At 36.9% G+C, this 22,537-nt stretch overlaps 1 protein-coding gene across 20 annotated transcripts in view; it reads left to right on the top strand.

The window, feature by feature from the left end:
- Positions 1-22,537, top strand: part of LOC105466141 (catenin alpha 3) — a 1,883,635-nt gene that overhangs the window by 555,899 nt on the left and 1,305,199 nt on the right. For all 20 annotated transcript variants that reach the window (XR_011607352.1, XR_011607354.1, XR_011607355.1 and 17 more), the window contains one exon: positions 409-672. Coding sequence is in view for 16 of the 20 variants with exons in the window: in XM_071068753.1 (XP_070924854.1) it covers positions 409-672 (264 nt within the window). In the remaining 4 variants the exon portion in view is untranslated. The remainder of the gene's footprint in view (positions 1-408; positions 673-22,537) is intronic.

The following is a 22,537-nucleotide window of genomic DNA, read 5'->3' as shown; positions in this document are numbered from 1 at the left end:
TTTAATTTTAATGGAAAGGTTAAATGCAATTATCAACATCTATGGAATGAGGTAATCAGCGTCCTTGTAATTCAAGCTATCTTATGCACTTAATAATGTGAATGTCAGAGTGTTTTAGCTACTTATAAGGATTTGACTGACAAGGATTTGACTGAATAGTAATAGATCTTTACACATCTGCACTATTGGGACCTTTACTTGTTAACTGCATCATTGTTTATGCTGCAGAATTTTTAACAGAACCTGAAAGAATGTAGAAATAATAGATGCCCTTGATTATAACTTATAGCTGACTTCTTGATGTCTATTATCTTTTCATTTATACTTACTAAAAAATGAAGCTTTTTAATTTAAGTCTTTCCCCCATAACCCATTGTAAGATACCACTCTTTTTATTTCCCTTCTCAGGACTTAAAATCTCCAAATCAGAGGGATGAAATTGCAGGAGCCCGAGCCTCATTGAAGGAGAACTCTCCCCTCTTGCATTCAATTTGTTCAGCTTGTTTGGAGCATTCTGATGTTGCTTCCCTCAAAGCAAGCAAGGACACAGTTTGTGAAGAAATTCAGAATGCTCTCAATGTAATTTCAAATGCTTCACAAGGGATCCAGAATATGACAACCCCACGAGAACCTCAGGCAGCAACTCTGGGAAGTGCCCTTGATGAGCTGGAGGTAAGTCGGGAGAAAGATAAACTGTGATGTGAGGTCCCAATACAGTAATAATAATAATAAAACAGAAGAAGATCCACATGTTAGCATTTAGAGCATGAGAAAATAAAAAATCCAGATTAGTCTCTATCACCTTCTTGAGTCTTCCAAAGAATTGATTAACAGGAAAATATTCTATTAGTATATTTCTGACTCCTGTACATCTCTGCCAAGGAAACCAATGAATTTGAATGGTGATTACTAATTAGATTGAAATGATGTCTTTCTTTCACGTAGATCTACTTATGAAGCATAAGATACAAATATTTATTGGCATTACTGTTCTATGTGCTTGGGACATATCTGATCACTGCCCTTGACAAGTTTGTACATTTTAGCAGGTGACTATAGGCAAAAAATAAAACCAATAAACATTGTAGAGAACACAATTGTTTAGTATGTTACATTGAGAAGGTGAGATAATGCCAAAACCTTGAAAGAGTTCAGGAATCAGGCAGATGAAGATCTAGAGCAAAGGCTCGAAGGTATGTGCTCCATGTTTAAGTGACAACATAAAAACCAGGGTGTCTGGGTGGAGAGAGCAAGGCAAGGAGTAGTAGGAGCTAAGGTTAGAGAAGCAACCATTGAGGGCTGTGTATGCCTTTAAGGACTTTGGCTTTTACTCCAAGTTAAACGGGAATACACTGAAAGGTTTTAAGCAAAGGTATGACATGCTGAGACTTGTGTCTTAAAAGGACTATGATGGTTGCATAAGGAACATAGACTGAAGGAGAACAATGAGAGGAACTGAAAAAGCAGGCCAGAGGCTATTGTAGTAACCCAGGTTCCATTTATACACTTTACATTAACCACTTCATGTTTTAGTTTAGACTAGAGTGGTGTTAGTGGACATCAGTGCTAAATTTTGTAAGTAGAGTCAACTGAATTTTGATAGAATGGATGTGGGACATGAGAGAAAGGAAGGAGTCATGGCTAGTGTTGTAGGCTGGGTCCTCCAGAATCACACACAGAATGGAGTTTGGAAAACAAGGTGTTACATTTGGGAAGGAAAGAGGGAGGGAGCGGGACTGGATAGAGGAAGAAGTCTACCTGAGATCTAGACCCACAAAGGCCTTCAAGACGCCACATCCCCTATTATAGAAGAACTACTCACCTTTCACAACCATACCCTTGTAATTATTTTTCTAATTAGCTCTTTGGTTCTGTATATCATCTCTCTGATACTCACAACAGAACTGGTCAGTCAGCAGGGAGCTCTGGTGAGAGCATTGCCCTCCAGAGTGTACCTTGTCAGGCAGAAATGACCAGGCCTGTATGTCTCTTTCGGTCACTGGATACAGGTTACCCTACCCTGGGAAGGGTATGACCTTTAGGGGCTTGAAACACTATACATACATACTAAGTATATATTACTTTTGTGCCATGATAAAGCTGGAAAAAATTATAAGTTGAACCATTGTTAAGTCAAGTCAGGGACCATCTATAGTCTGTATTTGGGGAGTGTCGAGTGTGATATGTAGAAATTTGCTAGAATAGATGGATAGGATCATACAGGTTGATTATCCCTTATCTGAAATGCTTGGGACCAGAAATGGTTTGGATTTTGGAATTTTTTGGATCTTGGAATATTTGCATATAGCTAATGAGTTATCCTGGGAATGGGATTGATGTGTAAACATGAAATTCATTTATGTTTCATATACATCCTATACACAGCCTGAAGGTAATTTTATACAATATTTTAAGTAATTTTGTGCATGAAATGATGTTTTGACTGCATTTTTTTTTTATACTTTAAGTTCTAGGGTACGTATGCACAACCTACAGGTTTGTTACATATATATACATGTTCCATGTTGGTGTGCTGCACCCATTAACTCATCATTTACATTAGGTGTATCTCCTAATGCTATCCCTCCCCCCTACCCCCTCCCCACAATAGGACCTGGTGTGCGATGCTCCCCTTCCTGTGTCCAAGTGATCTCATTGTTCAGTTCCCACCTATGAGTGAGAACATGCGATATTTGGTTTTCTGTTCTTGCGATAGTTTGCTAAGAATGATGGTTTCCAGCTGCATCCATGTCCCTACAAAGGACACAAACTCATCCTTTTTGATGGCTGCATAGTATTCCATGGTGTATATGTGCCACATTTTCTTAATCCATTGACTACATTTTAACTGCGACCTGTCACATGAAGTTAGATGCTGAATTTTCCCCTTGTGCCATCACACTGGCATTCAAAAAGTTTTGGATTTTGGAGCATTTTGGATTTCAGATTTTTAGATTAGCAGTGCTCAACCCATATAGCACATTTTTCGTAGTACTAAACAGAACTGTGTCAGAGAATGCTCCCAGAAGAGCTCCGGTTTATCTCAGACAATGCATTCCGTGTTTTAGGATTATAGAAGAAGACATTTCCAAATCATTCCTTCTTCTGAGACCTCTTCTGTTTTCTCATTTTAGTGGAAAGTGACTGCTACAGGCACAAAATGGCAGCGGTTGGAGAGGAGGAGAAAGTGTGCGTGGTGTATGTGTGCGTGTGTATGTGTGTGTAACTTCAATGGGAGTGGGCATAGGCAGGGTAATAGAGTGTTCTCTTTCTCAAGAAAGGCAGATTCAGACTCACTTGTTCTTCATGAGGCAGGAGGGAGTCCAAAAGATATTTCTCTGAGATCCTAATGAGGATTCTAAACTGTCTGAACAACCTTTGAAATTTAGTTCTAGTTGAAGATACAGATGCGCAAACTAGTAAAAAATGCCTAAGTTTTCTATATTTTTTATATCCAAGTTACAAATAGCTGCTGCGGCTGTCTGAACTAGATAAAGCAGAATTTATTAACCTTTTTTAATGATTTGGTAAATTAAATGGTTGCACTTTTCATTATTTACAGGAAGCTGTATTGGTAAAGCATCCAAAATAACCTTTGCTCTATTTTGCTCCTGCAAATATAATACTATGAAGTAAATTGATGTAGTAAATACTCTGTTGGGAGCAAGTCTCATTAAATGTTTATAGTGTGGAATGTATCAGAGTGCTTACTCAACAACCATGCTGAAGCTTTTGTTAAATTTTTCATTGTGGCCCTTGACTGGGTGTGGGTATGAAACCTGAAATTTATGAGTGGAGAAAATAGAAGTTGAATTAGAACACTATACTGGCTAAATCAATTGATTTGTTGGAAAGGCCAGTGTGAATTATAGGGGTTTTCTTCTGTATTTGAGACTGAACGAGAGTTGAGAAGTGTCGAATTTTAGATTAAGACAATTTTGAAAATGTTATGAAGCAAGAAACTTTGCCAATAAAAATTGCTTTGAAAATTCCAAGTCCATTAAGACATATTTTCTCCTGTGAGGAGGGAAAAAGCAGCTGTTGTCATTGTGGTACACAAGACTTATCTGAATCCTCATGCAATAAAGATGATAACAATTATATGTATATCTATTTTCTTATTTTCAAAGAGCTGTCATATTCACTTTTTTAAACCTTTTTTATATATTCGTGTATCATCATTCATATAGTCATTGTTTACTGTTGTTATCTCCAGCACCTAGAATAATGCCCTAAATGTAGTAAGTGCTAGGTAAATATGAATGAATGAATGAATGAATATAATAATATGACATGTCATTTTGTGATTTTGCAGTGAAAAGCATTTTTTCCTTACCCTTATTTTTTCTCCTGAAATTTTTCTCTGACTGAAAGTGGATGTATCTGGGGGTATATGGCTCTACTTTAACTTTTAACCAGGCCATGAATTTATAGTGATGGAAACCACCAGAAGCACATGTAGGTGATACGCTGCTCAGAATCTTTTCTGTGGTAAGGCAGCACAAAGAGAGAAAACTTTATATATATTCTCTTCTCTCAGCAGCTGTCCAGCCTTAGTCAGAGTTCCCTGTTACTTCCAAGATACTCTGTCTTTTACTAAGGGTAATAATTTTGGGAAAGATACTCCTCATGTTCTTACATTTTTACCTTTAGGAGAAAACAGGATCTCTGTCAGTCAGATTAGCATTTAGAAGCTAAAGAAGAAATAGACATCACTGGTAGCTAGAAGCACATCAATATGATTTTTAAAAATGGTTTGGTTTCTAGATATATAGTGAGCTATAAGAACTAAAAGAGATGAAGAAAATATTTTTATATACATAAATAATCTGATAACTGAATTATATAAATTATTTGAGGCTGATACGAAAAGCACAAAATCCTAACTAGTAAGCCAGCACCAGCATTGTGTTGGGGGATGGGGGAACTGCTTTTCAATTATGGCGGGGAGCTTGAACTTTGAAAGACTATGAACTGAAGACAAAAGATAAATTCTGTATCTTGCCAATTGGATAGTCCCATAAGATACATTTGCATGTTACTGGGAATCTTTAAAATTTGACCACCTTATTAGAGAAATGAAAAAAACACTAACCCAAATAGCAGGAGATATTGGGAGAACTTGACTAGCATAGCCTAGGCTCTGGAAAGCTCAGAAAAAAGGAACAGAATCCATGTTGGAATTTTCTAGCCATAGGCCTGTCCTTATCTGGACTTTGATTCAGCGTTCATATTATCTGTGTAACCTCTAAAACCCTGTCCAAAAATCTAATTTAAAATTGCCTTATCCCAGCAATACCTCCAGAGATCTGCCAGAAGGAAACTCAAATTCTTTCTGCACTTTATACGCAGCTTTCAAAAAAATCTCATACAGTTCCAAGGAAGATGGTTTTCACAAAAACACAAATAAGCCATCTTGAGTAACTTCAAAGAATGAGTAAACTACAGAATCCCCAATCTGCAAACACTGTAGATATTGAAATTATAAGGTATTGAGAAAAGTTAATATTTTTAATATACATTATTCCCTAATGAATATGTTGAAGGAACAAAAGACTGTCAAAATTGACCAGGCAGAGCTATCTAAAATGAAAAACATAATGATTAAAAATTCAATGGTTAGGCAAAACAGGTGATTAGATTAGAGAATTGGTGATCTGAAAGATATTTGAAGAGGTTACTTTGAGTTTCCCACAGAAAGTCACAGAAGTAAAAAATATATTTTGAAAAGCAGTTAAGATATATGCCATGACAAGTTCTAAAATATTCTAATATAAAATTCAGAAGAGAGAGAAGTGTAAAACAGATAATGAGAATTTCCTAGAACTGATGGAAGTCACCATTCTCTATAGCTAAGAAGCCAGTAAATCCCAAGCAACGTATATTTAAAGAAACCTATATTTACACGTATCATAGTGAAACTGAAGAATGCCAAAGACCAAAAGAATATTTTTAAAAGAAAATAGGAAAAAAAGAATTACTTGTGAATGATGACTGATTACCTGTGAATGATAGCCGAGTTCTTAAACATGAATGCTACAAGATAGTAAATCATTCTCAGAGAAAATAACTGTTAACCTTGAGTTCAGTACATGATACAGCTATTTTTCAAGAAAAAAGATAAATATATTTTTACCCAATCCCAAACATGAATACTTTATTGTCAACAACTTTTCACTGAAAAAACTCTTAAAGAAAAATAAAAAAATTATCATATAACAAGGGTGCAAATGCAGGAATTTGTAAGCAGAGGAAATGGTAAACATAAGGGTTTATTACTGCTTACATATTACTTTTTATAAATGATTAATAACTATACTTTGTATAATTAAAATTATAGAATGATTGTGTCTGGAAACACAGTGTATAATTAGGATGGATAGAATCATAGTTAAATGTTCTAGGGTCTTTATATATTTTTGGGAGAATGATAAAAATATTGACTTATGTTAGGCATTTATCTTAATAAGCATGTTAAAATGTCTAGAGTAACTGCTAAAAATGTATAGTCATAGACTGTATAATTGCCAAATATGGAAAAGGAAAAATGCAATGAGAAAATAAGAAACTCAGTTTGTCCAAAAAAAAGAAAAAATGGAGGAAAAAACACTGTGGAAAAAGAAGGATGTACACACAGTAGAAAATATAATAAAATAAATCCAAATATTCTTGGAATCATCATAAATGTTAAAAGAAAACCTAAACTCTCCAAAGACAAAAGACTGACAGCTTCGAATGTAAAACAAAATCTAGCTATATGCTGTTTATAAAAAGCACATCTAAAACTTAAGAATCAAGATAGTTTGAAAGTCAAAGGATAAAACGATATCCAACAAACTCTAACTATACCAGCTATATCAATACTAGTAAAAATGCTAATGACTGTTACTATCTACTGATAAGAGGATAAATTCACCAGGAGGTTGTAACACATTCTTTTCAAGGACACATGGAAAATTAACAATAATTGACTGCATACTGAGTCAATGATTTTCAAAGCACTAGTTTTATATAGGCCACCTAGAAATGTATTTAGGTAAATAAGTGAAATTACCCTACTATTTGGAATCTTTTTTGAAAACCACATCTGTATAACTACTGGGTCATGAATAAATTATAATTGAAAGTAAAAAATACTTATAACTGAGAAATAATGATAATGTATAATAACAACAAAACTTGAGAGATATAGCTAAAGGGAGTACATAGAAGGAAATTTCTCACCTATACATGCTTATATTAGGAAAGAAGAAAGCTGGATATTAAGGAACTAAGTTTCCACTTGGAGTTTGAAATAGACAATATAAAAAACCCAGAAGGAAAAAATTAATAAAGATAAGAATAGAAATTTGTTAAATCACAAACAAAGATACAGTAGAGAAGATCAACAAAGCCAAAAGTGTATTATTTGTAAAGACCAATAAAATTGACCAACTGCTGGTGAGATAAATTAGGAATACTGAAAGCATACAAAAAACAACATGTAAGAGTGAAAGTCAGAAGAGAAGTCATAACTACAGGGTTATGACTAAATACTAAATATTATAAATACTAAAACACTAAAAATATGAACAGATTTATACTGATAAAAATGAAAATTTGGATGAAATGGAAAAATTCCTAAGAAAATATAAATTGACAAAACTGACTCAAGTATAGACAATATGAATGAAATAATTAAATAGAATTAGTAGTTAACAGTTTTTACTGAAAGCAAATAGGAGGCTCAGATAGTGTGATAGAATACTACAAACTCTTCCAGGAATATGTAAATGTATTTTTACAGCAGTGTCCAGAGAATAGAAAAAAAAAAAAAAAAAGCTCTCCAATTCATTACATGAAATTGGTGAAGCAAGTGTGAAACGACACTAACAAGTCAGATAAATAAGGAAATTCACATGTCAATCTAATTTATGAAATGAGATGCAAAAATTTCAAACAAAATGTGAGTAAATTGTTTAGCACTAGATAAAAAAGTCGTTATGACAAAGTTGAATTTATTCCAGGAATGTAATGTTAGTTCAACATGAGAACATTTACTGATGGTATTCACCTCATTAACAAGTTAAAAGAGAAAAACTATATAATAATCTCAGTAGATACAGAAAACATTTGAAAAATTCAATATAATTTATTTAAAACTTCTAGAAAGCTAGGAACAGAAGTGAGTTTTCTTAACTTGATAAAGGGTTTCTGTAAATTTCTACAGTAAACTTCATAGTTAAATTTGAGTAATTAAAAACACTCCCTTTAAACTTAGACATGAGGCCATAAAGAATAAAAATGAGTAAATTATAGTAATACATATCAATATGAATGATACCAAAACATAAAGCTTTACCATAAAAGAGCAAGCCATATAAAAATTCATACATTTTTACTTTTATATAAAGGCTCACACAAGCAAAACTAAACAACACATTTCTCGTGGTACAGGCATATCTAGTAAGATATAAAGAGCAGGAAGAGAATGATTTATGCAAAATTCAGGAGTGGAGGAGTGGGGAGAAGGAGGTTGCATAGACATATCAGGAGCTTTAAAGCTACTGAGCATACTGTTTTTCTGAAGCTGGGTTGGTAGATGGATGTGTGTTGTATTATTCTTTGTTCATATATTCTTTTATGTCTGAGGTAGTTAATGAAATTTAATGAAGTGTTAAAATGTGTGGTAAATCTGAGAATAAGTGCTACAACAATGTACTGTCTATATTTAACAAATATTTATTAAATCTATTTTCTGTATAATTAATGTCTGTGTGAGCCCTTGTGCTAGGTACTGGCTTAATACAAATTTAAGGTACCAGCGTCTTATATTTGTACTATTTAGGGTGTTTATCTGCACATTTTATTAGTAGTATCAATTTGCTTTGTAGAGCACATAGGTCAGGAGTTAATTGTGTACTTTATAGAGGAGCAAACTACTCTTCTGTCAGGTTGTATAACTTGTCCAAAGTCAAATAAACAGGAATTAGAAGAGTTACAACTTGAACACATATTTTGTGGGCCCTCCCAACAATTACTCTTTCTATAATGCTCTTGTGACAAATGATGGACACTGTTGGAATACAGTTAGGTCTTGAGTTTAATGTTTATTTGTTATGCATCTGTCTTTACTACTGGATGAGTTCTATGAGTAGAGGAATAATGCCTTATTCATATTTATATTGTCACTACCTAGCAAGGTGCCAGGTACATAGTAATTGCTTAAAACATATTTATTGAAAAAGCAATGAATTGTTGGTATTTTAGAACCTGGTGTGAGGTTTTAATGCATCTAATAAATATTTACCCAATAAAAGAAGGACAACATCTCCTTTATCTTGATGATTAAATAAAACACATAGATAGTAATGATTATTAGACCTTGTTTGCTCTTGGCTTCTTGGGACTTTTATACCCATGATGTACATGGTATTATAGATAATGTTCAAGGTTTGCTATTATATGGACCTGATGTCAAGGTTGGAGAAAACTCTGGTAGCCAGATATAGTAATTTTTTTTTCTCCAAAACTTGAAAAAAACAAAACAAATCCAGAGCAAAGTTTTAAAAACAAATTCTTATAAAATGTTTGTATCATGAATCTCATGACCATCAGTTAATCATCAATATTTATTAGTTACTCGTTCTCTATTTCCACATTGTCATGTGCTTCATGGGAGCTAGAAAAGAAGTAAAAATAAAAAGCCTCCAATCCTAAAAATTGCATACCTATTCAGGAGATGAGAATACCATAAATCAAGCATTAAAAGCTAGCACAACACTTCCTTTAGATTCTCACTCACATGACACAGGTTGGGCTTTCTTGGATGCTGACTCCTTGATGATGTTTAGCCTTAGTGTTAGTTTAGCGTTGATTAGGGAGCATACTTGTGAGCAATGCAAAATGAGAAAAGGCATGAAGGAAAAATAAATATGAGTGCTGATGAAGGGATTGTGTAATAGGAGCAGATAATTCACATTGACTACTGATTGAAATTCACACTGACTACTCAAAATAGAACTGTTTTTATTTTTGTTTGTTATTTTTTATTGAGCCCCCCCATATGCAGTATGGAAAGTTGATTTGGTATATAGAACTTCACACACAACAGAGAATGCATATCTTTCAAATAGCTATGGAAAAAGAAAACTTCAATATAACAGTCACCAGAAAAAAGTATGTGAGGTGCATGTTAATTAGCTTGATTCAGTCATTCCTCAATGCATAAATATATCAAAGCGTCAAGTTGTATTCCACAGATATTTACAAAAAAGAGGCAATAGATGAATGACATTAGGAACACGTGTCTTCTTTTTTTTTAGTTTGAATTTTAAAAATCTGACTTTTTAAATTTTCTTCTCTGTAAAGAATTTTCTTTTTAGTAATTAAGACTACTATTTAATTACTTTAATTATGTTCTGCTTTTATTTTTATTTTTATTTTTCAGATGGAGTCTCACTCTGTCACCTGGGCTGGAGTGCAGTGACACAATCTCAGCTCACTGCAATCTCTGCCTCCCAGGTTCAAGCAATTCTCCTGCCTCAGCCTCCTGAGTAGCTGGGACTGCAGGTTCATGCCATCACGCCTGGCTAATTTTTTGTATTTTTAGTAGAGACGGGGTTTCACCATGTCAGCCAGAATGGTGTCGATCTCCTGACCTTGTGGTCCACCTGCTTTGCCCTCCCAAAGTGCTGGGATTACAGGTGTGAACCACTGCGCCTGGCCTGCTTTTATTTTTATTAACTTATATCTTTTATAATATCTTGAATATGTTTATTGAGTTAATTTTTAGTCTCTCTTTTTCTGTTTTTCTTACTTGGTATTTTTTCTTTTGTAAACTCATTCAGGGTGTCAGTTTTCCTCTGAACACCTTATGTTTAATAAGCAGTACTTTTATCTGTATTTTTAAAAAACAGATGTTAGTTTTAACTTAGTTTTCTTTTGCCTTATACTACTAGAAGTGTGTTTTAAAATTTTTAAAATTGGTTTCTGGTGTTTTAAAAGTGTTTTTTGTTTGTTTTTGTCATCCTTTAAAATTAATTTCTAGTTTTACTGAATTTTGGTCAGAAAATATAGGCTTTATTTTGGAAAATGTTTGGAATTTTTTGGGGGGAACACTGAAATGTTTTGTGGCTTAATTCATGTTTTGAAAGTCGTATTTATATATATTTGAAAAAATTGTGTAGTCTCTCTTTGGGAGGAAGTTTTAAAAATTCTTAAGTGTAATAAATAAATTGTCTTCATTTTTACTCCTGTTTTCTATTTCACCTGTTTGAGAGAGGTGAGTTGAAGTCTTTCACATTACAGCAAAATACCATTTTCTCCTTGTATTTCTAATGGTATTTTGTTCCATACATTTAAAAACCTCTATTAGGCCTGTGCGATGGCTCATGCTTATAATCCTACACTTTGGGAGGCCGAGGCAGGTGGATCACCCGAGGTTAGGAGGTCGAGACCAGCCTGGACAACATGGTGAAACCCCGTCTCTACTAAAAATACAAAAATTAGCCGGACACGGTGGTGTGTGCCTGTAAACCCAGCTACTTGGGAAGCTGAGGCAAGAGAATCTCTTGAACCTGGGAGGTGGAGGTTGCAGTGAGCCAAGATCACGCCACTACACTCCAGCCTGGTGACAGAGTGAGACTCTGTCTCAACAACAACAGCAACAACAACAACAAAAACACCCTATATTATTAGATTTAGAAGTTTTCTTGATTCCTATGACTTCCTGGTGGAAGGTACCTTTTCTTCTTCTTCTTCTTCTTCTTCTTCTTCTTCTTCTTCTTCTTCTTCTTCTTCTTCTTCTTCTTCTTCTTATTATTATTATTATTATTATTATACTTTAAGTTCTAGGGTACATGTGTATAACGTGCAGGTTTGTTACATATGTATACTTGTGTCATGTTGGTGTGCTGCACCCACCAACTCGTCAGCACCCATCAACTCGTCATTTACATCAGGTATAACTCCCAATGCAATCCCTCCCCCTAACCCCGTCCCCGTGATAGGCCCTGGTGTGTGATGTTCCCCTTCCCGAGCCCAGGTGATCTCATTGTTCAGTTCCCACCTATGAGTGAGAACATGCGGTGTTTGCTTTTCTGTTCTTGCAGTAGTTTGCTGAGAATGATGGTTTCCAGCTGCATTCATGTCCCTACAAAGGACACAAACTCATCGTTTTTTATGGCTGCATAGTATTCCATGGTGTATATGTGCCACATTTTCTTAATCCAGTCTGTCACTGATGGACATTTGGGTTGATTCCAAGTCTTTGCTATTGTGAATAGTGCTGCAATAAACATACGTGTGCACGTGTCTTTATAGCAGCATGATTTATAACCCTTTGGGTATATACCCAGTAATGGGATGGCTGGGTCATATGGTACTTCTAGTTCTAGATCCTTGAGGAATCGCCATACTGTTTTCCATAATGGTTGAACTAGTTTACAATCCCACCAACAGTGTAAAAGTGTTCCTATTTCTCCACATCCTCTCCAGCACCTGTTGTTTCCTGACTTTTTAATGATCACCATTCTAACTGGTGTGAGATGGTATCTCATTGTGGTTTTGATTTGCATTTCTCTGATGGCCAGTGATGATGACCATTTTTTCATGTGTCTGTTGGCTGTATGAATGTCCTCTTTTGAGAAATGTCTGTTCATATCCTTTCCCCACTTTTTGATGGGGTTGTTTGTTTTTTTCTTGTAAATTTGTTTGAGTTCTTTGTAGGTTCTGGATATTAGCCCTTTGTCAGATGAGTGGATTGCAAAAATTTTCTCCCATTCTGTAGGTTGCCTGTTCACTCTGATGGTAGTTTCTTTTGCTGTGCAGAAGCTCTTTGGTTTAATTAGATCCCATTTGTCAATTTTGGCTTCTGTTGCCTTTGCTTTTGGTGTTTTAGACATAAAGTCCTTGCCGATGCCTATGTCCTGAATGGTATTACATAGGTTTTCTTCTAGGGTTTTTATGGTATTAGGTCTAACATTTAAGTCTCTAATCCATCTTGAATTAATTTTCGTATAAGGAGTAAGGAAAGGATCCAGTTTCAGCTTTCTACTTATGGCTAGCCAATTTTCCCAGCACCATTTAATAAATAGGGAATCCTTTCCCCATTTCTTGTTTTTTTCCCAGCACCATTTAATAAATAGGGAATCCTTTCCCCATTTCTTGTTTTTCTCAGGTTTATCAAAGATCAGATGGCTGTAGATGTGTGGTATTATTTCTGAGGACTCTGTTCTGTTCCATTGGTCTATATCTCTGTTTTGGTACCAGTACCATGCTGTTTTGGTTACTGTAGCCTTGTAGTATAGTTTGAAGTCAGGTAGCGTGATGCCTCCAGCTTTGTTCTTTTGACTTAGGATTGTCTTGGAGATGCGGGCTCTTTTTTGGTTCCATATGAACTTTAAAGCAGTTTTTTCCAATTCTGTGAAGAAACTCATAGGTAGCTTGATGGGGATGGCATTGAATCTATAAATTACCTTGGGCCGTATGGCCATTTTCACGATATTGATTCTTCTTCCTATCCATGAGCATGCTATGCTCTTCCATTTGTTTATGTCCTCTTGTATTTCACTGAGCAGTGGTTTGTAGTTCTCCTTGAAGAGGTCCTTTACATCCCTTGTAAGTTGGATTCCTAGGTATTTTATTCTCTTTGAAGCAATTGTGAATGGAAGTTCATTCCTGATTTGGCTCTCTGTTTGTCTGTTACTGGTGTATAAGAATGCTTGTGATTTTTGCACATTAATTTTGTATCCTGAGACTTTGCTGAATTTTCTTATCAGCTTAAGGAGATTTTGGGCTGAGACGATGGGGTTTTCTAAACATACAATCATGTCATCTGCAAACAGGGACAATTTGACTTCTTCTTTTCCTAACTGAATACCCTTGATTTCTTTCTCTTGCCTGATTGCCCTAGCCGGAACTTCCAACACTATGTTGAATAGGAGTGGTGAGAGAGTGCATCCCTGTCTTGTGCCAGTTTTCAAAGGGAATTTTTCCAGTTTTTGCCCATTCAGTATGATATTGGCTGTGGGTTTGTCGTAAATAGCTCTTATTATTTTGAGATACACTCCATCAATAACGAATTTATTGAGAGTTTTTAGCATGAAGGGCTGTTGAATTTTGTCAAAAGCCTTTTCTGCATCTATTGAGATAATCATGTGGCTTTTGTCTTTGGTTCTGTTTATATGCTGGATTACGTTTATTGATTTGTGTATGTTGAACCAGCCTTGCATCCCAGGGATGAATCCAACTTGATCATGGTGGATAAGCTTTTTGATGTGCTGCTGGATCCGGTTTGCCAGTATTTTATTGAGGACTTTTGCATCGATGTTCATCAGGGATATTGGTCTAAAATTCTCTTTTTTTGTTGTGTCTCTGCCAGGCTTTGGTATCAGGATGATGTTGGCCTCATAAAATGAGTTAGGGAGGATTCCCTCTTTTTCTATTGATTGGAATAGTTTCACAAGGAATGGTACCAGCTCCTCCTTGAACCTCTGGTAGAATTTGGCTGTGAATCCATCTGGTCCTGGACTTTTTTTGGTTGGTAGGCTATTAATTATTGCCTCAATTTCAGAGCCTGTTATTGGTCTATTCAGGGATTCAGCTTCTTCCTGGTTTAGTCTTGGGAGAGTGTAAGTGTCCAGGAAATTATCCATTTCTTCTAGATTTTCTAGTTTATTTGCGTAGAGGTGTTTATGGTATTCTCTGATGGTAGTTTGCATTTCTGTGGGGTCAGTGGTGATATCCCCTTTATCATTTTTTATTGCATCTATTTGATTCTTCTCTCTTTTGTTCTTTATTAGTCTTGCTAGTGGTCTATCAATTCTTCTCTCTTTTCTTCTTTATTAGTCTTGCTACCGGTCTATCAATTTTGTTGATCTTTTCAAAAAACCAACTCCTGGATTCATTGATTTTTTGGAGAGTTTTTTGTGTCTCTATCTCCTTCAGTTCTGCTCTGATCTTAGTTATTTCTTGCCTTCTGCTAGCTTTTGAATGTGTTTGCTCTTGCTTCTCTAGTTCTTTTAATTGTGATGTTAGAGTGTCAATTTTAGATCTTTCCAGCTTTCTCTTGTGGGCATTTAGTGCTATAAATTTCCCTCTACACACTGCTTTAAATGTGTCCCAGAGATTCTGGTATGTTGTATCTTTGTTCTCATTGGTTTCAAAGAACATCTTTATTTCTGCCTTCATTTCGTTATGTACCCAGTAGTCATTCAGGAGCAGGTTATTCAGTTTCCATGTAGTTGAGTGGTTTTGATTGAGGTTCTTTGTCCTGAGTTCTAGTTTGATTGCACTGTGGTCTGAGAGACAGTTTGTTATAATTTGTGTGCTTGTACATTTGCTGAGGAGTGCTTTACTTCCAATTATGTGGTCAATTTTGGAATAAGTGTGATGTGGTGCTGAGAAGAATGTATATTCTGTTGATTTGGGGTGGAGAGTTCTGTAGATGTCTATTAGGTCTGCTTGCTGCAGAGCTGAGTTGAATTCCTGGATATCCTTGTTAACTTTCTGTCTCGTTGATCTGTCTAATGTTGACAGTGGAGTGTTGAAGTCTCCCATTATTATTGTATGGGAGTCTAAGTCTCTTTGTAAGTCTCTAAGGACTTGCTTTATGAATCTGGGTGCTCCTGTATTGGGTGCATATATATTTAGGATAGTTAGCTCTTCCTGTTGAATTGATCCCTTTACCATTATGTAATGGCCTTCTTTGTCTCTTTTGATCTTTGATGGTTTAAAGTCTGTTTTCTGTTTTATCAGAGACTAGTATTGCAACCCCTGGTTTTTTCTGTTCTCCATTTGCTTGGTAGATCTTCCTCCATCTCTTTATTTTGAGCCTATGTATGTCTCTGCATGTGAGATGGGTCTCCTGAATACAGCAGACTGATGGGTCTTGACTCTTTATTCAGTTTGCCAGTCTGTGTCTTTTAATTGGAACATTTAGTCCATTTACATTTAAGGTTAATATTGTTATGTGTGAACTTGATCCTACCATTATGATATTAACTGGTTATTTTGCTCGTTAGTTGATGCAGTTTCTTCCTAGCCTGGATGGTCTTTACATTTTGGCATGTTTTTGCAATGGCTGGTACCGGTTGTTCCTTTCCATGTTTAGTGCTTCCCTCAGGGTCTCTTGTAAGGCAGGCCTGGTGGTGACAAAATCTCTAAGCATTTGCTTATCTGTAAAGGATTTTATTTCTCCTTCACTTATGAAACTTAGTTTGGCTGGATATGAAATTCTGGGTTGAAAATTCTTTTCTTTAAGAATGTTGAATATTGGCCTCCACTCTCTTCTGGCTTGTAGAGTTTCTGCCGAGAGATCTGCTGTTAGTCTGATGGGCTTCCCTTTGTGGGTAACCCGACCTTTCTCTCTGGCTGCCCTTAAGAACTTTTCCTTCATTTCAACTTTGGTGAATCTGGCAATTATGTGTCTCGGAGTTGCTCTTCTCAAGGAGTGTCTTTGTGGCATTCTCTGTATTTCCTGAATTTGAATGTTGGCCTGCCCTACTAGGTTGGGGAAGTTCTCCTGGATGATATCCTGAAGAGTGTTTTCCAACTTGGTTCCATTTTCCCCCTCACTTTCAGGCACCCCAATCAGATGTAGATTTGATCTTTTTACATAGTCCCATGCTTCTTGCAGGCTTTGTTCATTTCTTTTTCTTCTTTTTTCTTTAGATTTCTCTTCTCACTTCATTTCATTCATTTGATCCTCAATCGCTGATACTGTTTCTTCCAGTTGATCGAGTCAGTTACTGAAGCTTGTGCATTTGTCACGTATTTCTGGTGTCATGGTTTTCATCTCTGTCCGTTCGTTTATGGCCTTCTCTGCATTAATTATTCTGGTTATCAATTCTTCCACTCTTTTTTCAAGATTTTTAGTTTCTTTGCGCTGGGTACGTAATTCCTCCTTTAGCTCTGAGAAGTTTGATGGACTGAAGCCTTCTTCTCTCATCTCGTCAAAGTCATTCTCCGTCCAGCTTTGATCCATTGCTGGCGATGAGCTGCGTTCCTTTGGAGGGGGAGATGTGCTCTTGTTTTTTGAATTTCCAGCTTTTCTGCCCTGCTTTTTCCCCATCTTTGTGGTTTTATCTGCCTCTGGTCTTTGATGATGGTGACGTACTGATGGGGTTTTGGTGTGGGTGTCCTTCCTGTTTGTTAGTTTTCCTCTAACAGTCAGGACCCTCAGCTGTAGGTCTGTTGGAGATTGCTTGAGGTCCACTCCAGACCCTGTTTGCCTGGGTGTCAGCAGCAGACGCTGCAGAAGATAGAATACTGCTGAACAGCGAGTGTACCTGTCTGATTCTTGCTTTGGAAGCTTCCTCTCAGGGGTGTACTCCACCGTGTGAGGTGTGGGGTGTCAATCTGCCCCTAGTGGAGGATGTCTCCCAGTTAGGCTACTCAGGGGTCAGGGACCCACTTGAGCAGGCAGTCTGTCTGTTCTCAGATCTCAGCCTCTGCGTTGTGAAATCCACTGCTCTCTTTAAAGCTGTCAGACAGAGTCGCTTGTGTCTGCAGAGGTTTCTGCTGCTTTTGTTGTTGTTGTTTAGCTGTGCCCTGTCCCCAGAGGTGGAGTCTACAGAGACTGGCAGGCCTCCTTGAACTGCTGCGAGCTCCACCCATTTCGATCTTCCCAGGGCTTTGTTTACCTACTTAAGCCTCAGCAATGGCGGATGCCCCTCCCCTAGCCTGGCTGCTGCCTTGCCATTAGATAGCAGACTGCTGTGCTAGCAATGAGGAAGGCTCCGTGGGCGTGGGACCCTCCCGGCCAGGTGTGGGATATAATTTTCTGGTGTGCCTGTTTGCTTGCAGTATTGGGGTGGGAGTTACCCCATTTTCCAGGTGTTGTGTGTCTCAGTTCCCCTGGCTAGGAAAAGGGATTCCCTTCCCTCTTGCACTTCCCAGGTGAGGCGATGCCTCGCCCTGCTTCAGCTCTCGCTGGTCGGGCTGCAACAGCTGACCAGCACCGATTGTCCGGCACTCCCCAGTGAGATGAACCCAGTACCTCAGTTGATAATGTAGAAATCACCTGTCTTCTGTGTCGCTGGCGCTGGGAGCTGGAGACTGGAGCTGTTCCTATTCGGCCATCTTGCTCCGCCCTCACCTTTTATTATTATAAAATGTTCCTCTTTATTTTGTTTAATAGTGTCTACTCTGATTCAATTTGTCTAGTGTTAATATTGATATTCTTGGCTTCCTTTTTATTAGCATTTTCCTGGTGTATCTTTGACAATAATTTTATTCATGTCTAGATTAATTAATTTCATAAGGAATACATGAATTTATTCTTATAAAATAATTATACAATTATGGAAATAAAGAAAAAATTTAATGTCTCTTTTCACTTCACCTCCATTCAATTCTTACTGCCAGTGATAACTGCAATTAAGGACTTGCTATATATTTTCCAGACCCTTTTCTAGGCAGAGACACATTTTTTTTCTCTTCTAAAACTCTTATTAAGATGAATGTTGGCCTGTCTGGATGAGACTTGTGGCTTTTAATTTTTGTCTCATACTTTGCATATCCTTTCCATTCTGGGAGAATTTTTGGCTTTCTTTTCTGGTCACTGATTTTGATGTTAGCTATTTTCATTCTGCTCTTTAAGTCTTCAACTGTCTAGTTTTTATTTTTGCAATACCATTTCAAATTTCCAAGAATACCGGTGGTGTTTTCTGTGGCTTTGTTTTTTTCTTTTTTAAGACAGAGTCTTGCTCTTTCACCCAGGCTGGAGTGCAGTGGCGTGATCTCGGCTCATTGCAACTCTGCCTCCCGGGTTCAAGCAAATCTCTGCCTCAGCCTCCCGAGTAGCTGGGACTACAGGCACCCGCCACCATGCCTGGCTAATTTTTATTTATTTATTTATTTTTAGTTGAGACGTAGTTTCACCATCTTGGCCAGGCTGGTCTTGAACTCCTGACCTCGTGATCCACCCAGCTCAGCCTTCCAAGTGCTAGGATTACAGGCATGAGCCACCGTGCCCGGCCTGGCTGTTCTTATAGCTGTGATAAACATTTAAATCTCTTTTAGAATATTAATTATACTAATTATGTTTCCTTAAGTTCTTCTGTTTGTTGACTTTGGGGACTCTAATTCTGTTGTTGTTTCTCAAATGTTTGGTGACTAACCACTTGCATAAGAATCACTTTGGGTGATAGTTAAAAGTGAAGATTTCTGTTCCCCAATTTAGACATACTCTGATGATGGGGTCATGAATCATTTTCAAAAATAAGCCTTCCCAAGTGATCCTTAAGCACACTAAGTGTTCCAAACCATTAATCTAGATTATACAGTATTATTAGCTGCTGTATATTTTTCAGTTAGACTGAGTATTCGGGTAATCTTGCAGGTTTGTAAGATTGTAAGGTTCTGACTCTATGAGTGCTAGGTCAAGTCATTATACTGGAGGGAGGACAATATGCAGATGTAGGTGACCCTTTAGAACATGCAAAGCAAATAGTTTATCTTCTTGGAGCAGAAGCTTCTTGGCTCTTGTGGTAGACTTGCCTAGTTTTTCTGGTAGCAGAACTCATCCTGATTTCTGTTACAATTCCCACAGAGGTCCTTAACCTAGAGTTCATGGGGATTCATATGTAGAATTCAGGGTGTCTGTGGACGTGGATGAGGAAAAAATATAGTTCTTTATTTTATAAAGTTCTATTTGAAATTTAGCACTTTAGTTATTAATATTATTAAATACAAACCACAGTGCATATGATACCTAAGACTTTATCACTTATAGAAATTACAGATATTTTCATACCACATTACATCATATATGCTTATCACTGTGTCTAAATTGTGATAGTTATTAGGCTCACTGCTAGATCTCATTAGTTAATATAATGAATAAAAAAGTATATCTGTCAATGGAATTGATTTCCTTTTAAAATTGCGTCTGTTATTTTTATGCATTACAACTTTTGTTTTGTTTTGTTATGACATGAAGTCTCGCTCTTGTCACCCAGGCTGGAGTGCAAAGGTGTGATCTCAGCTTGCTGCAACCTCCGCCTCCCGAGTTCAAGTGATTCTCCTGCCTTAGCCTCCTGAGTAGCTGGGATTAAGGTGCCTGCCACCACGCCCAGCTAATTTTTGTATTTTTAGTAGAGACGAGGTTTCACCATATTGGCCTCACCGGTTTCGAACCCCTGACCTCAGGCAATCCATCCTGCCTTGGCCTCCCAAAGTGCTGGGATTACAGGTGTGAGTTGTTTTGAGAAGGGGTTTTAGTTTTTATGGGCTATTGGCTTGATTGTTCTGCCCTTTAATTACTTCGCAGACAGTATGTTCAGTCTCTAAAGCCTGATTCTAGAGTCCTGTTGGAAACTCTTATTATTTTTTTTTGGAGGTCTTTTCTTCCCTAAGTGGAAGTGCTTTTTGTTGAGTTTTTGCCATTAGCCTGCTCTTTGTTTTTCTTCCTACCTCCTCCTTCTTTCCTTCCTTTCCCTTCTTCTTCCATAATTTCCCTCCTTATTCCTTCTTTTCTTAATTGGTTCCTTTCATTTTATTGAGAAGTTAAGACATTTGCACATTTACAAATTTAAATGATACGGTAATCTCCAATGAGTTTTGGGGAAATATAATTTAAAACAATATATCCTGCCAACCCAGGACACGCTTCACAAAGGAAAACAATTTTATAATTGATAAGCATTAAACCAGAATGTGATATATACCACAGGCAATCAGCTAAAGAAATACAGAGACATAAAGAAATCTCAATGTTTTGTATAGCTTAGGAGACACAACCCATTAGATACATGTTCTCAAATAAATAACTATTTCTTAAGTAAGAGGACTTAACAGTACCATTTGCATACATAGTTCATCCTAAACTCACCTGGTAATTTGAATGACTGTCTCTGTTCACTAATTGCCTGTATCCAAAGGAACTTTTTATATCTTTTTGACAGAAGACAAGTTTGTAACTTGGAGCCAGGCACCCACCAAAGTTAGACTCCTGCCTTCCCACAGAAACTGGGAGATAGGGAGACTACCTTCTTTGATGATTACATTTAAAAGAGATGACTTCCAGGTCCTTGAGAAAGACATTCTCCCAAGATTCTTTTCATCTTTGGGTTGAAAAGCTGGCGAGAAGCTTATTTAGCTTTTAAGAAGATTTACATACATTTCAAAGGGCAGAGAAAGACTCACCATGACAAGTTTTGTAAAGTAAATGGTAATGTGCCATTCCCTTTTTCCCAAGGAAAATTATATTTTGCTTTTTTTAAGATCTGTATTTATCCTTACCTTTTCCCCAGAAACAAGTATTTTAAACCATTTTTTGGTTTTTTAATCCAGAGATTGTTCTGTATATACAAGTGTGAGTATAACTGAGGGGTAAATTGTTAGCACAGTACCTGTTCTATAAATGTTTGTTGAATCCACACTTCACTCTGTTCTCAAGCCTCTTGTAACCTAGCAAGAAGCAAACAGGGAAGGCTTTATGGAAAGGAAATTGAGCTAGGGCTTGAAGGATGGGAATTTTGATAGAATGTTTAATGACTTTTCACAGTTATCTAAAAGGGGGCTTACAAAACTCTGATGCCTATAAATATATGAGAGTTTGCAATTTTGGTGGGTAAATAAGAACTAAGTAAGATTATTTACTAGTAAGAGGCCCCTTATCTGCCAGAAAATCTTCATTCAGGAACACACCATTAAGGATGAATAGCAGAACAGAATTAAAGTTGGTCTTACTTGGGACTGAAACCGCCTTTGCAAAAAATAAAATATGAGAAAATTATGACATGAAGGAGATCTGATATAACCAACCCCCATCTGGCCTTTAACCTCCAAACTGCCCTTAATTATTCTGTGCCAGGGCCAAGCTAACTTTAGACCACCAGATTAGGAAGAGATGAAGATCCTGAATTCTGCTAAGGTGTACACATAAACAATTAGCAGCCATTATTCTGGAGGTCACAAGATTTGCAACTCCCCCAGTTACTCCTGCAGATAACATCACTATTATAGCACATAAGATTGACCTTTTGAGATATCTTTTTACATTTCTGAGGACGGTCTACCCCAGCCCATCTCTCCCGTGGCCCCACCCAAAAGCTGACTCCCTGTCCCACCAAACTATCCTTGAAAAACCCTAGACTCTGAATTTTCAAGGAGATTAATTTGGTAATAACTCTATCTCCCACATGGTATAGCTGACCTCATGTCTATTAAAATCTTTATTGCAATGCTGTGGTCTTAGTGAACTGGCTTTGTGCAGTGGGCAGGAAGAACCCACTGGGTGGTTTCAGGACTGTCACGTCAGTTTGATTAATCAGTAGGTCAACATACTTTGTTTTAGATCTCATAAATTCAGCTTTCTTATTAGTAGCTGTATTAGTCTGTTCTTGTACTGCTATGAAGACCTGAGACTGGGAAATTTATAAAGAAAACAGATTTAATTGGCTCACAGTTTTGCAGGCTGTACAGGAAGCATGAGAGCTTCTGGGGAGCCTCAGGAAACTTTCAATCATGGTGGAAGGTGAAGGGGAAATAGGCATGTCTTACATGGCTGGAGCAGGAGGAAGAGAGAGGGAGGAGGTGCTATACACCTTCA

This window comes from Macaca nemestrina, chromosome 9, assembly GCF_043159975.1.
Source record: "Macaca nemestrina isolate mMacNem1 chromosome 9, mMacNem.hap1, whole genome shotgun sequence".
Classification (NCBI taxonomy): domain Eukaryota; kingdom Metazoa; phylum Chordata; class Mammalia; order Primates; family Cercopithecidae; genus Macaca; species Macaca nemestrina.
This window is presented reverse-complemented; position numbering and strand designations above follow the sequence as displayed.